The sequence below is a fragment of the Elephantulus edwardii genome, unplaced genomic scaffold, assembly GCF_000299155.1.
Source record: "Elephantulus edwardii isolate Elephantulus edwardi_28Jun2011 unplaced genomic scaffold, EleEdw1.0 scaffold00464, whole genome shotgun sequence".
Taxonomy (NCBI): domain Eukaryota; kingdom Metazoa; phylum Chordata; class Mammalia; order Macroscelidea; family Macroscelididae; genus Elephantulus; species Elephantulus edwardii.
Window position 1 is genome coordinate 439,612 of NW_006400214.1, and position 15,217 is coordinate 454,828.

Genomic DNA, 15,217 nt, shown 5'->3' on the forward strand with positions numbered 1-15,217 from the left:
AGATACTTAATTTCACTTTTAGCCAGTCATCAAGGTGAAAGTCTACTGTCAGCAAAACAATGTATCAAATCCTGTTTTCTTTTCTTGTTCAATTTTCAGGTGAAGGAAAGTGGCTCCGAAACATTGACTATTACCGTTTAGATGGATCTACAACTGCACAGTCAAGAAAGAAGTGGGCTGAAGAATTCAATGATGAAACTAATGTGAGGTAGCTAACATTTTCTCTGTCTATAAACAGTTTTAAAATTAATTTTACATTTACTTGAAGCAAAATTCACTGTTTTTAATGTACACTTCTATAATTTTTGATAATTGAAGGATCTTTGTTTCACTGCTGTCAACTTAAAACCAACTCATAGCTGACCCTCCAGTGGGTTTTCTGAAAACTGTTAATCTCAGAGTTTTTCCTGGAGAGCCACTGGTGGATTTGAAGTCCCAGAGAGGCATGGCTTAGCACAATGGACGATGCCAAGAAAGCTCCCTAATTGTATGATAATACAATAAAATTAGGAAATAGTGAATGTCCCACAATTTTTCAAACTATTGTGGTTGGACATTTAGGCTGTTTCTGTGTACTTCTGATAGTGAATAACAGTGCTATGAACTTTGATGTATCTCTGTGTGTCTGTTCTATTTTCCTTGAGGTATGTTTCATGGGATACATATTCTTAGCAGTAGACTAGCTGGGTCATAAGGAGTTTTGAGGAAATGTCAGATTACTTTCAGAGTAGTTTTACCATTTTATAATCCCACCAACAATATATGAGAGTTCCTATCTCTCCACGTCATTTCCAACATTTATTGCTTACTGCTACTGGGCTAAGATGGTATTTCATTGTGATTTTGATTTGAACCTCTCTTATTGCTAGTTATTTTTGCACATTTGTTCATGTGTCTGTTAGACATCCAAATATCTTTCTCTGTGAAAACTCTTTCCTCTGTCTCTTGCCCATTTTGTAAGTGGGCTGTAAGTGTTTACATTTTGGAGGCCCTATTGGGGTCTATAAACTTTTATTATGAGACCCTTGCCAAGTTTTCTTTCCTAGTCAGTAGTAGTTTTTTCCACCCTATTACAAAATTGTTTTTGCTGTTTTATTTTAGTTTTGTTTTTTGAGTTTTTTTAACCAAAGTTTTATTTTATCTTGGTGTTTCACATTATTCTTCATTCACATTGTGTTTCATACAATCATTCCCAGTTATTGAATTTTATAAAAGTAATCCTTCACAAGGCTTGGGGAGTGGAGTCTCCCTCCACTCTGGAAGTCGCCTGGCTAACTGTTGGGATGGCTGGCGTTTCGATGGCGGGTCCTCTTGGTAGAAGTCCGGCAAGGGACGTTTCTGGGGTCCTTATCATTGTGTTACTGTTCTTTTTGCCCTTCAAAAATGGGTGGGCAGCCCTTACCCTTAAAGTAAGGGTAAGTAAGGGTAGAGCCTGCTCCAGGCTTCTGCTTAAAATCCTGTAGGATTTTAATTTTTTAAATTGTTTTAGGTGAAACATTATTCTAGGTCATATAACCCTGCTGTACAGAGGTAACTCGTGGTTGCTGTGCAGCCAAACACTGTGACAGTGATGTGTCAAATGCGAGAATCGTTACCCATGGTGGACTGTGTTTGGTGGAGCTCCCCGATTAAAACAAGCTTGGAAGCAGGAGTGGTATCCACTTCCGTAATAGTTTGCCTGTGGAAACCCTATGAACCTGAAGAAAGGATGAAAGTTATACAGGGGTCCAGGTTTTCGTTCATAGGGTCGCTATGAGTCGCCTATGACTCAATGGCACTTAACGACAAGAAACAGCAGTCAACTTTGAACTCTTCCTATCATTGCCCTGATTTTCCAGATCCCTGCTTTATCTTTCCTGTTTGCTATACTCATCCCTTCCTCCACTTATCAAATTGTGTGACCCTGTGATTTCTGCCATGCCTATCCTCACCCTTCTGCTCCTACTCTCCCCCATGTGAGTCTCCATACATGTTTTACTAGATGTTGTTGTTGTTATGTGCCATTGAGTCGCTTGCACCTCATACTGACACTATGTACAAGAGCTCTAAATGTTGTTCTATCCAGTGCCATCCTAGCCATCTCAAAAGCACTTATTCCCACCACTCCAGTCACAGAATCGATCCATCTCACCAAAGGTCTTCCTCTCCTTCACCGCCCCTCCACTCTGCCAAACATGATGTCCCTTTCCAAGGACCAGTCCCTCCTTGCAACATGCCCAAAATACGTCAGATGAAGCTTCAGAATCCTTGACTCCAGGGAACACTCTGGCTTCACCCTCTCCAGGACAAACCTTTTTGTTCTCCTACCAGTCCATAGTATATTCAACAAGCTTCTCCAGTACCACAGCTCAAAGGCATCAATCCTCTTTCTTTCTTTTTTTTTTTTTTTAACATTTCCACTGTGGATTTTATTGAGAAGGTAGTTACAGTAGTGTTGACCTGGTTTGCACGCATGCAGTCAGCTGGGGCTGAGGGTGGCTCTCTGCAGAACTGAGGTGCAAGCTAAGGGAGCCAGGCAGGTCAGAGGCTCTTCCAGCTTTCTCAAGCTTCTGGCCATGTTCTCAACAACGCTAGTCTCTCTGGCATGATTAGGAACACTATCAGAGAAACACCCAGTGGGACTACCCATACATTTTGTCTCAGAAGCATCCAGTGCCCCCGCCCCCAATCCAACTCTTGACCCAATACAAAAAAAGATTGTTAGCAAGATTTCTTCTTGCAGGAAAGCTGACTTGGAAGTTTGAGGTGGGAGGAAGGAACAGGAAGAGGAATGGGGCAAGATGTCCTTTCTAGGTAGCTACAGTAAGAGCCCTTGGGCCTGGAAGAAACCTTGCACTGCAGGTCCCTCCAGTAGCTAGGAACTAAAAGCAAGGAACAGAAGCAAAGTCAAGTCCCTTGCTATCCTATCTGCCTTTTGGTATTCTCTTTAATGATCTAAGGAAATACATTTACGTTTATAATTAGAAGATAATTTGGAAAATATACACCATTTACAAGGGCCAGTGCAGAAAAGTCTGTGGGCCTGGAATGGAAAGTTTGGAGAGTTCCAAGTCCCATTCACTCTGGTTTTCGCTGTGCTCCCCCTTCAGCCTCCAGTAGCAGAGTAACCAGAGTCCTCCTGGGGAACTAAAGGTGGCAGAGAGACCAGTTGCCAGAGCTTTGCTGTCTTCAGAGGCCTCAGTGGCAATAAAGGTGCCACTTCTGCCTTAGCATCACCAGGAGCGGTGGAGCTAAGGAGCTTACACGGTTGCTGACTGCTGTTCTCTTTCAGAAGGTTCGGGGGACACTGGGCCTGGACTGCCTGGCTTCATGAGTGCTCCATATGGGTAGTTTGAGCAGCAAGGCTGTGACCAGGTCCCTACCGCAGTTCAGGAATGAACTGAGACCAGCTACTGTTATCAGGGCCCAGGAAAGCTGATGTCCAGCAGGATCTTGCTGAGGCTGTCATTCATTGTGTCCAGAACCAGACCCTCTGTCAGAGAGCGATTAGCTGAAAGATTGGCGACCTGTGGTTTTGGGGAGCCTGGCTTGAGGGCATCCATATCTGAGGAGGCATAGCTGATGTAGGGGTCAGAGGTAAGGTCAAAGGGTTCTGAACTGAGGAACTCTCGGGGGGTGCCAAAGGGGAATACTTTTCAGTGGAGTGGTGCTGAGTAGGGAGTCAGGCAGGGGACCAAAGGCACCTTAGGGGGTTCTTACTGGGCTGAAATCAAGCCCCCCTTCTTTTGCTGGGGGGAGGTGAGCTTCCAGGACTCAGGAGTCATGGAGAGGACAGATTTGCTCGGGGTGGAGGAGATGGGCAGCATCTCCTTAATGGGCGTCTTGAAAGGTCCTCCTTCCTCCTGGGAGTAGCCAAGCTGCGAGGTCTGCTCAGAGGGATCCGCTAGGAAGGGGAGCTCAGTTCCTCGGGACGTGTTGGGGCCCTCTGAGAATAGCAGCTCGGGCTCATCCACACAGGGAGGCAAGAGATGCTGTTTCCTGTGGGACCGGCTCCTCTCCCTCCTCTCTCTCCATTTAATCACAAGCATTTCAGACACACACTGCGCTGGGGACTTGAGCCCACTATAGGATTTCTTGGGCTTTGGTGTGGGAGAGCCAGACGAGTCCTCCAAGGTTTGAGGGGATTCTTCTTTGAAGGAGGGGGAGGGCCATTCTTCCAAAGGAGGGCTCTCTACTTTGATGTGTGGCAAAATATGGTGTTTCCTCCCCAGGCTGGATCTCTTACTCCTTGATGGACTGGACTGGGAGCAAAGGGGACAGCCCTTCTCTGGACAGGAGCTTCTCTTCTTTCACTGGGCCTGCAGTGGGAAGAGGGGCTATCCCTTCTTCAGCTAACAGTACCTTCGGGGCAATTAGGACTCGCTTACTATGGCGGGCCAGCTCTGAGCTCATGAGCGAAGCCACCAGGGGCAAAGGCACCTTCACGGAGGGCTGCAATACCAGTGACTGGTTCACTGGGAACTGGATGGGCACTAGGTACGAGCTGACTCGTGGAAGCAGTGGCTTCATCTTTCGGCGTGCACCCAGTGGGAGTTCAGTTTTCATGGTCATGTTCCGGCGCAGATCAGGGTTGGGTCGTTTCTGGTGCTTAAACAATTGGTCTAATGTCAAGTAGCGATTAGCACTGGGGTGAATGGTCCAAAAAGAGACCTTGCCATTAGCAGACATGTCATGGAGAGAAAGGTTGTGGCGAATGGAATTCTTCCAGCCTGGCTTGGCAGTGTGCTTAAAGTAAGGAAAGTAGTCCTCAATCCAAGTATAGATGTCCTTCAAGGTCATATTCTTCCTTTCAGTGCTATTGATAGCAAATTGTATCATGGCCATGTACGAGTAGGGTGGCCGCTCTGATGGGGAGTCCTGCCAGGATGTTGATGCTGGAGGCTCCTCAACCTTAACCTGATTCTGTTCCACATGACGATTTTCTTTTTCCTCCATTTCTTGTTTGATGTCACAGGAACCCAGTCCATCAGAACTCATCTTCCCAAGCCACTGGATGTTGGTCAAGCTGTTGTCGAGAGTGCAGCCTGCTGCCTCACCGCCAACACAGCTCTCCCATCTCTGCCCAGGAATGGCTCCAGGTGGTCTAGTAAGAGTTGCATCCCTAGTTGTTGGCTTTGGTCCCAAGGTCTCAGTGATCTCTTCTGTCTTCTTGACATCATTGCTGTCTTGGCATGGAAGCTGGTGTCCCAGTGGGTGCTTGGGGGCTCCCCCACAGCTAATGAGGATAAACTTGTTGGGCCCACTGCTGCCACTCTCTTTTCCTTTGGCCGTCAGTGCCGTGATGATGCTCTGGATGTCAGCATTGTTGGGGACAGCCACCACCTGGGTGTTGGGCATGGTGGGGTGGTTAATAATCTTGATTCCAGCTGGAAACTTGCAGGCGCTAGACTCTGCCACCTCTTTGGAGGCCTCTTCTTGTTCAGGCTCTTGTTGGACAGGAGATCTCTTCGATTCCTCTTCTGATGTTTCACTTGGGGCATTTCGAACAGGAAGGGGCAGCCTCCATCTTTTGAGAGTCAGTGGCCGATGGGGGCTAGTTTTCATGATGAATCTGTGCTTTCACTCTCCATTGAGAATCATAAGCATGGACCTGCAAAATTAGCTCAGACTTCAAACCAGCCATGGTCCATGCTTAGGGGTCACTCCAGCTCTCTAGAGGCTGTGGGTAGGGTGCAGAGGTCAAACTTCCAGAGAAGGCCACTGCGAGGAGGCTCCCAACTGCAGCTGCTGCCGCCACTGCCGGAGTAGGGCTCCCAGGGCGGGCTCTGGGCTCCTCCAATCTGTGGGCCGAGCCACGGTCCCCCGGAGGTGCGGGAGGGGTGGGGAATCCCAGGGGATCCTGGGAGGGGAGGGGGCCCGGGGCCGGGGGGCAGGTTCTGGCACCCTCAGTCCTCTTTCTATCAACCCTATTCACTGACCAACTCTCTGATGCATAGCACACAATTGCGAAGACTATAGCCCAGATCAGGCACACCTTAGTCTCCAGCCTGACATCGTTGCTCTTCAGTACTCTTGAGAGGTCCCTCACAGCCGACTTTCCCAATGCAGTTTGTCTCCTGATTTCCTGGCTGCTGTTACCAAGAGTGTTGACTGTGGAGCCAAGTAAATTAAAACTGTTAACTATCTCAATCTCTTCACCATCCATGCTGATGCTGTCAATTGGCCCAGTGGTTAGAATCTTTGTTTTACTAGATAGCCTTCTGTTTTTACAATAATGGTCTTAATACATTCTTTTTCCTTAGGAGACTGACTTCGTTTACTCAGCATAATGCTCTACAGTCTCTCCCAAATTAGTAATTTTGAAATCATTACTTCTGAGTGCTGCATAATATTCCATCTTGTGAATGTACCACAGTTTTTCAATCCAAATGATCATAGTTGGATATTTGGGCTCTTTTCATGTTCTTGTGATGGTATATCATGCTGCTGTGAACATTAGTGTACAAATACTCATTTGTGCCTCATGTCTAATTTCCTTTCGGTATATTCAAAACAGAGAAATAGCTGGGTCACATGGAATTGCTATGGTCAGCTTTTTGAGGAAATGCCAAACTGCCTTCCAAAGTGTTTGCACCATTTACAGTCCACAGTCCCATCAACAGCATATGAAGAGTTCTTATCTATCAGCATCTTCTCCAACATTTATTAGTTTCTGTTCTGTGAAACGATACTACTGCTACTAGCTTTCTGATTGTGATTTTAATTTACATCGCTCATATTTCCAGGGTTTGTGAGCATTTCTTCAAGTGTCTTTTGGCCATTGGAATGTCTTCCCATGTGAAAAGTCTTTCCATATCTTTTGCCCCATTTTGTATCAGTCTTTTCATTGTGGAGGCACTATAGGATTCTGTAAACTTTTGTTCTGAGACCCTTGTCTGTGATGATATGTCCAAATGTATTTTTCCAAGTTCTCATTCATCAGTTTCATCAAGATTGTGCATTTCTGGCTGTATTTGTCAGCTTCTTTATACCATAAGCTAAGCCCTCTAAGTTTGCTCCACTTTATCTCTTATGATCTTTATGGTTTTGACCTTTACCACCAGGTCTCTAGTGCACATTGAGTTGATTTTTGTTTATGGTCTGAGAAATGGATCTTGTTTCAGTTTTCTTTAGGTAGCAATCCACTTTAGCCAGCACCATTTGTTAAAAAGTTGTCATTTCCTTATTTGATAGAATTTATCTTATTGTCAGGTATCAGTTGACAATAGATAGATGGGTCCATTTCTGGTTCTCGATTCTGTTCATTGGTCTATGTGTCTGTCATTGTTACAGTATAATGCTGTTTTTGTTATTACAGCTGTGCAGTAGGTTTACAGGTCAGGGACTGCTTTGTCTCCCAATTCATTTTTGTTTTTCAGACGTATTTTGCTTATTTGGGGTCTTTTTCCTCTCCAAATAAACGACAATTTCCCTTTCGATTTTCTTGAAAAATGATTTTAGTATGTCTGTATTGGGATTGCATTGAACATGTACATTACTTTTGGTAGAGTTGTCATTTTCACTAAATTGAGTATCCATGAGCAGGGGATATTTTCCGTTTATATTGGTCTTCTGTTGTTTCATGCAGAAGTATTTTGTAGTTTTCTTTACACAGGTCTTTTGTGTCTCTATATAGGCTCATTCCCACTTATGCTTGATGTACAGGAATCAGATTGATTACATCTGTGGAAAGAACCATTGGAGAAGTTCAATATCAGCAGTAAAAACTAGGCCAGGTGCTGATTTCAGAACAGACTATCAACTGCTCATATGAAAGTTTGAATTAAATGAAAGAAGGTTAAATCATATCCACATGAATCAAAATTTGACCTTGACTCTCTCTCCCATGAATTAAAAAACCAACTCAGAAATAGGTTTGAGGCCTTGTACACCAATGAACAAAAACAAGATAAGCTGTGGGAAGATATAAAAAATATTATTCATAAAGAATTTAAAGTCATTATTAAGAAGGAAGAAGAAGAAGAAAAGACCAAGATGGAAGTCCGTAGAGACTCTGAATATTACACTAGAGTACTGAGAAGCCAAAGCAAAGGGAAGAAATCAAGAAGTTAACGAGCTGAATAGAAGATTTCAAGGGGCTACTCGGGAAGACTAGGCAACCTATAATGAAATTTGCAGGGAGCTGGCGTCAGAAAATTAAAAGGGCTGAACTCGCTCAGAATTTCTTAAGCTTAAAGAACCAAAAAAGCATTAAAAGCAGATGGAAGGAGTATACACAGTCATTGTACCAAAAAGAATTGGCTGACACAGGAAAATTTCAAAGAAATATGAGGCAGTGGTGATGAAGGAGGAAGTGCAGGCTGCTCTGAAGGACTTGGGCAAAAAATAAAGGCCCAGGAATTGATGGAATACCGACATATTTCAGAAAACAGATGTTGCCCTGCATGTGCTCACCAAGTTGTGCTAAGAAATATGGACAATGACTAAGGATGACAGCAGAAGAATAGATACCATCGAATTTGTGGTGCTGCAGAAGAGTTTTGAACATATTATGGACTGCCAAGAAAATAAATAGGTCTGTCTTGGAGAGGGTGAAACCAAGTCTCTCCTTGGAGGCTACGATTTTGAAGCTCTGCCTCACATACTTTGAGCACATGGCCAGGAGAGATCAGTCCTTGGAGAAGGACATCATTCTTCGAAGGGTGGACGGGCAGTGCAGGAGAGGAAGACCCTGTATGAGATGGAGTGATACAGTAACTGGGGCAGTGGGAGTTGGTGTGTCAAAATTAGTGAGACTGGCTGAGGACAGGGAATGGTTCAGAGCTGCTGTACATAGATAGGGTGAGTATACATCACAGTCGACTCAAAGGCACTTAACAAATGTGATAGGTTTGGAAGCAGAAATGGCATCCATTTCCTCAATAACATGCCTCCGTAAACTCTATGAACAGTAAAAAATGCCAATAATTGTAGAGGGACTTCAGGCCTTTTGTTCATTGGGTCGCTATGAGTCATGCTTGACTCGAAGGCAATCAACAACAACAGTAGTAATGTAAATGGTATAGACTGGTGAGTGTATCCAAGGCTCCATCTGTTAATTGAAACAAGTCAATTGGTATCCCAGGGATTCCTTAGCCTTACTTTTGCCAGTGTCTTCAATGCACCTTCTACTTCTTCTTTCAGTACTATCGGCTCCTGTTCATATGGTAGTTGCTGAAATTTTTCAGTGTCAGTTCTTTCAGATACAGTAAACTGTGTACTCCCTCCATCTTATTTTGGTGCTTTATGGTCATTCCAGTGCTCATAACATCTTTAAGTATTGCGAAGCAATGCTTAAATTTGTTTTTTAGGTCTTTTAGCTCGAGAAATGCAGAGTGGTTTCTTCCCTTTTTTCCCCCCTCCAATTCCAGCTCTTTGCACTTTCCATTATAATACTTTGCTTTGTCTTCCTGAGTTGTCCTTTGACATCTTCTGTTCACCTGTTTCACTTCAACATGTTTTCCTTTTGTTTTGGAATCTTGATGCTCCAGAGAAGTCTTTTAGAGTGCCTTCTGACATCCATTTCTATATTTTTCTTCCTGCTCTGTTTTTGTAATGACCTTTGCTTTCTTCATGGGTGATATCCTTAATATCATCCCACAATGCATCTGGTCTTTGATCATTTATGTTCTGTGCCTCAAACCTGTTCTTTAGCTGATCATGAAATTCAGATGGAATTGATTCAGGATCGTATTTTGATTGCTGTGCATTTATTTTAATTTTCTTTGGCTTTAATTTGAACTTGCGTATTAGTAATTTATGCTCTGACACACATTCCACGCCAGCCTAGTTTTGACTGCCAATATTGAGCTTCTCCAGTAATTTCATCCACAAATGTAACCAGTCTGATTCCTGTGCAACCCATCAGTTGAGATCCATGAGTAAAGTTGGTTTGTGTCTTCTACAAAAGGTATTTGCAGTGAATATAAATCATTGTAAATAAAATATTCAGTCATTGTATTTCCATCCTCATTTCTATCTCGAAGCCCATATGTGACTGCTTCAATGGACTCTTGTGTTTCAGGAAGCGTAAGGATGGCACAGGATAATACAGAGTTCAGATATTTTGTTCATAGAGTCACTATGAATTGTATTAAACTGAATGGCACCTAACAACATTGTAAATTCTTTCCGAGTTTCATCTTCTAAATTTTTTGTTACTGTAGAGGCATCCCACTTACTTTTGTATATTAGTCTTTTATTCTGTAACCCTACTAAATTGGTCCACTAGTTGTTACAGCTTTTTTGTTGAGTCTTTGGGGCTTTCTGTGTACACTGTCATATCATTTACATGTAGCAACAGGTTAACTAAAAACTGTCATCCAGGAACTTGATTTTATGACAGAGCTGTATCCTTTCTGCCTTCATATTCAATATCTGTTCCAAGAAAATCACTCAAAAGTTTGGCTTTATGAAGAAGAACATGGCTTATCAACAATATGTGTTGTGCAGATGACAAAACTCTTGCTACTTAAAGCTAAGAGAACTTGAAACACTTCCTCCGTAAAATTAAAGACTATAGTCTTCAGTATGGAATAATATATCTCAACATATGAAACACAAAAATCCTTGTCACTGGACCACTAGGCAACGTCATGATGGATGGAGAGGAGATTGAAGTTGTCAATTTTTCTAGCTTAGATCCACAGTCAGCACCCTTGGTTTCAGCAGTTAAGAAATCAATAAACATATTGCATTGGGAAAAAGACCTCTTCAAAGTGTTAGGGAGGAAGTATGTCATTTTGTAGACTAAGGTGCACTTGACTCAAGCCATGCTCTTTTCCGTTATTTAGTAAGCATCAGAAAGAGGGATGACAGGAGAATAATCAGTGTTTTTCAGTTGTCATGTTGGAGTAGAGTACTTAATATTTCATGGACTGTCAAGAAAACAAATACATCTTGCAGAAAGTGCACCCAGAGTGCTCTTTGGATATAAGGATGGTGAAACTGTCTCATTAATTTTAAGAGTTTTGTTAAGAGGGACAAGTCCTTCGGAAAGGAGGTCATCCTTGGAAAGATGAAGGGTCAGCAGAAGAGAAAAAGACCATCAACAAGATGGATTGATTGATATGATGACCTTTTCATTGACCTTGAGTATGTTGGAGCTGAAGGGAATGACACAAGATGGAGAAAAGTTCAGATCCTTTGTTAACGGAGTGGCCCTAAGTCATAGTTGACTCACCTAATGACAATAACAACCAACAACAACATAAAATGGAGTTGATTCAGTGGTGTCTAACATCAATTACAACATGAATTGAAATAGACTTAATGGCCCCTAACAACAGCAAAGTGTATAAAAATCAGTTACAGAAGTATATACACAAGAAACTTCGTGAAATTCAAGCCAGATTATGAAGAGAACGTGGAACAAGGGATATTATCACTAATGTAAATTTTGAATGTAGGCTGACAATACCAGAAATAAGTTCACCTGTCTTTTTTCTACTATATAATGACATTTATTTGACTGTCTTTAAATAAACTATTTTTAACACTGATAGGAATGGGAATTTGTGGACATGTAATTGTGCTTTTTAGGAATCATTATTTTGACTAGGAAGCTATTCTTCAAAGAGAAGCAACTACTACATGGTTTAAAATCAAGGATATTGTGCATCGGTGTTGTATCATTTCATCAGACTTAATTCAGTCTTTATGCTGAACAAATAATCCAAGAAGGTATACTATGTGAAGAGGAACACAGAATTGAAAAGATTTTTTAACGACCTTTACTATACAGATAGTACAACCTTGTTTGCATTAATTCTTCTAGTAAAGATAAAAGACTATATAAAGTCTTAAGTATCAATCACACTTCAGTGTTAAGAAAACAAAAGTTGTCATAACTGGAACAGTAAGAAAAATCATGATCAGTACCAAAAAAAGTGTGAAATGGTCATTTTATTTGGATCCACAATCATTATCTTATGGAAGGAGAAGTCAGGATAGCCAAAGTTTTGTCATTGGGCAAATCTGATGTTAAGTGTTAAAAATTACATGGATTATTTTAAGGATTTAGATATATTTTACTCTAGCCTTATGTTTATGTTTCATATGCTTGCATGTGAAAGTTGGGAAATGAATAAGGAAGACCAAATAATTGATACATTTATATTTTTGAATTGGCAGATAATATTTGGTATGCTATGGACTACCTGAAGAACAACTACACCTCTTTTAGAAGAAATGCAGCCAGAATGTTCCTTAGCAATAAGAGTATAAGAGTTTGTTTCGGGGGCGGGGGAGGGGGCGTGGACAGGGACAAAAGTGCAAGAATGAATGAATGGAAATCCAAAGCCTTTGTAAAGTTTGTTTCATGGATTTGAAGTTGTTTACATGAGGGACTAATCCTTCGAGACTGATACTTTATTAGTTAACATAGAGGAAACGTGAAAATGAGGAAGACCCTCATGAAAATGAAATGATAACCACATCTGTAGTAATGAACTCTAACATAGCAATGATTTTGATGATAGCATTTGACTAGGTCACATGTTGGAACATACTCTGTGATAATTATCAGCAATAATAGTCTTTCCCTCTTTCTCTAATTATCTTTCTAATTGCTCTCTGGATTACATTATGACTATTTATTTTAGAAATACCATTGAAGTGCAGTAATTTTACCTCCTACTATACTTCTTTTTATTCCCCTCGGAATATATAATTTTCTCAAGTATTTTCTGTACATACATTGCATATTACATCATTGTTAGTAATTTTTTTTAACTGTCAAACTACTTGTTGTTACGTGAGAATGAATTGCCTGTGACTGATAACAACCTTGGATGTGATAGCTTTAAAACCTGCCCTATCCTGAGCCAGGCTCACTGACTCTGACATACCTACCCACATTGCCCCATTTACTGTGTCAATCCATCTCATCTCTGGTCTTCCTCTCCTGCACCGTCCCCCCACCCTTCCAAGCATGATGTTCTTCTCCAAGGATCACTTCCTCCTGATAACATGCCGAAAGTATGTGATACAGAATTGAAAATCCATGCCTCCAAGGAGAAACTTGTTTTCGCTCTCTCCAATACAACCTGTTCTCTTGGTGGTCCATTGTATATCCAGTACTCTTTGCCAGCACCACAACTGAAAGGCATTGGTTGTCTTCTGTCATCCTTAGTCATTGTCCAGCTCTCTGATGGCTTAGTAAGTAATTGTGAAGACCATGGCCTGGATCAAGTGCACCTTAGTGCCTAGACTGACATCTATACTGAAAAGGAAATAATAACCAGTAATGAACATTTAAGTACCTTGGAGAAATCCCTGACAGCAGACTTCCCAAATGGAATTTGTCTTTTAATTTCCTGACTGCTGGTGCCAAGGGTGTTGATTGTGGACTTGAGCAAGCTGAAATTGCTGACAAACTCAATATCTTCTCCATCTCTCATGGTCCTGACAATTGACCTAGTTGTGAGAATCTTTGTCTTCTTGATGTTGAGCTTCAATCCATATTGAAGACTGCAGTCTTTGGTCTTTTGCAGCAAACACTTCCAGTCTTTCTCATAAGCAAGGTTGTATCACCTGCGTAGCGCAGGTTGTTGACGAGTCTTCCTTCAATCCTGATGACACATTTCTCCTCATATAGCCCAACTTCCTGAATGATCTGTTCTGCATATGCATTGAAAAGATATGGAAACAGGATGTATCCCTGACTCACTGCTTTCCCAATTCTAAACCATGCAGTATTTCATTGCTCTGGCGAATGCTTAGTGGTCCAAGTATAGGTTTCACATGAGCACAATCAGGTTTTCTGGAATTCCCATTCTTCTCACGGTAAGCCACAATTTATTGTGATCAACATATTCAAATGCCTTTGCAGACATTCCTCTTACAGGAATCTTTGCTTTCAACCAAAATCCATATGGCATAGGCAATAATGTCTCTAGTGCTTTGGCTTCTTCTAAACTCAGCTTATATTTCTGGTGTTCACTATCTATGTACTGTTTCAATCCTTTTTGGATAATATTCAGCAGGATTTTACTTGCTTGTGATATTAGTAATATTGTTTGAGAATTCCCACATTCTCTTGGGTAACCTTTTTTGGGGATGTGAATAAATTTGGATCTCTTTCAGTAAGTTGGCCAGGTAGTTGTCCACCAGATTTTTTGGCACAACGTGGTGAGAACATCCAGGATAACATCTGTTTGTTGAAATATGTCAGTTAGTATCAATCCATCAATTCCTGAGGCCTTATTTTTGCCAATTCATTCAGAGTAGCTTAAACTTACTCCATCATTATTGCTTCTTCCCCCCCCTTTTATTATTATTATTATTATTAAATTTTAATGAAAATTTACAGAGATTTTGGATTTCCATTCATTCATTGTTGCACTTTTCTCCCTGCCCACCCCCTCCCCCCAATTTGCTCTTCTGTTTGAAAAGTAAAAGAACAGTTCTTTCATTATTATATAATCCCTCCCCCGAATGCACTCCACTCTGCAGCTTTCGTTCTGGACTGATGTCATGACAATAATACCTAATCAAATATCCCTTTTAAACAATTTTCTCCCTCATCTGTTTCAATACAGTATACATTATTTATCCCAACTTTCTCAGTCCCTCCCCCCAACTGCCATGTCAGTCCTCTTTTACAACAGTGGAAGTATGCAGTGTTTGTCCTTTTGTGACTGAGATAGTTCACTTAGCATGTCCTCCAGGATCATCCATTTTGAATAATATTTCATGAGTTCCTTGTTTTTCAATGCAGTGTAGTATTGTATTGTGTGAATATGCCAGAGCTTCTCTATCCATTCGTTTCTGGATGGGCACTTAGGTTGTTTCCAACTCTTTGCTATTATGAACAAAGCCGTGATAAAAATGGGTGTGCATCATTATTGCTTCTTGGTCACATGTTGTTTCATGAAATTCTTCTGTGTCAGCAATTCTTTTTATTTTAATATTTCTTATTATTTTTGTGTGTACCATCAAATCAGATTTGACTGGCACAGGAGGAGATTGTCCCTCCTTCTGTAGCAGAGCATCTGGTGGCTTTGAACTGCGCACCTCTGGGGTTGCAGTAGCAATTCTTTTTAATACAGTGACTCTGTATTGCTTTCATCTTCTTTTGCCCATAGCAACCTTAAGAATTGCCACAAGGGGCAAGAAGCTGCACTGCAATCCCAGAGGTGGTGGTGGTGGTGTTCTGTGCCGTCAAGTCGTTTGTGACTCATAGCAACCCTATGTACAACAGCCCTAAACCCTGCTCTATCCTGTGCCAATTGCATTG

General features: G+C 41.6%; 1 protein-coding gene and 1 pseudogene across 2 annotated transcripts in view; one reads left to right on the forward strand and one right to left on the reverse strand.

Annotated features, from left to right (window-relative positions):
* ATRX (alpha thalassemia/mental retardation syndrome X-linked) overlaps positions 1–15,217 on the forward strand; it is a 301,403-nt gene that overhangs the window by 224,169 nt on the left and 62,017 nt on the right. For both annotated transcript variants that reach the window (XM_006902875.1, XM_006902876.1), the window contains one exon: positions 100–208. In XM_006902875.1, coding sequence (XP_006902937.1) covers positions 100–208 — 109 coding nt within the window. The remainder of the gene's footprint in view (positions 1–99; positions 209–15,217) is intronic.
* On the reverse strand, positions 3,359–5,544 carry LOC102861748 (annotated as a pseudogene).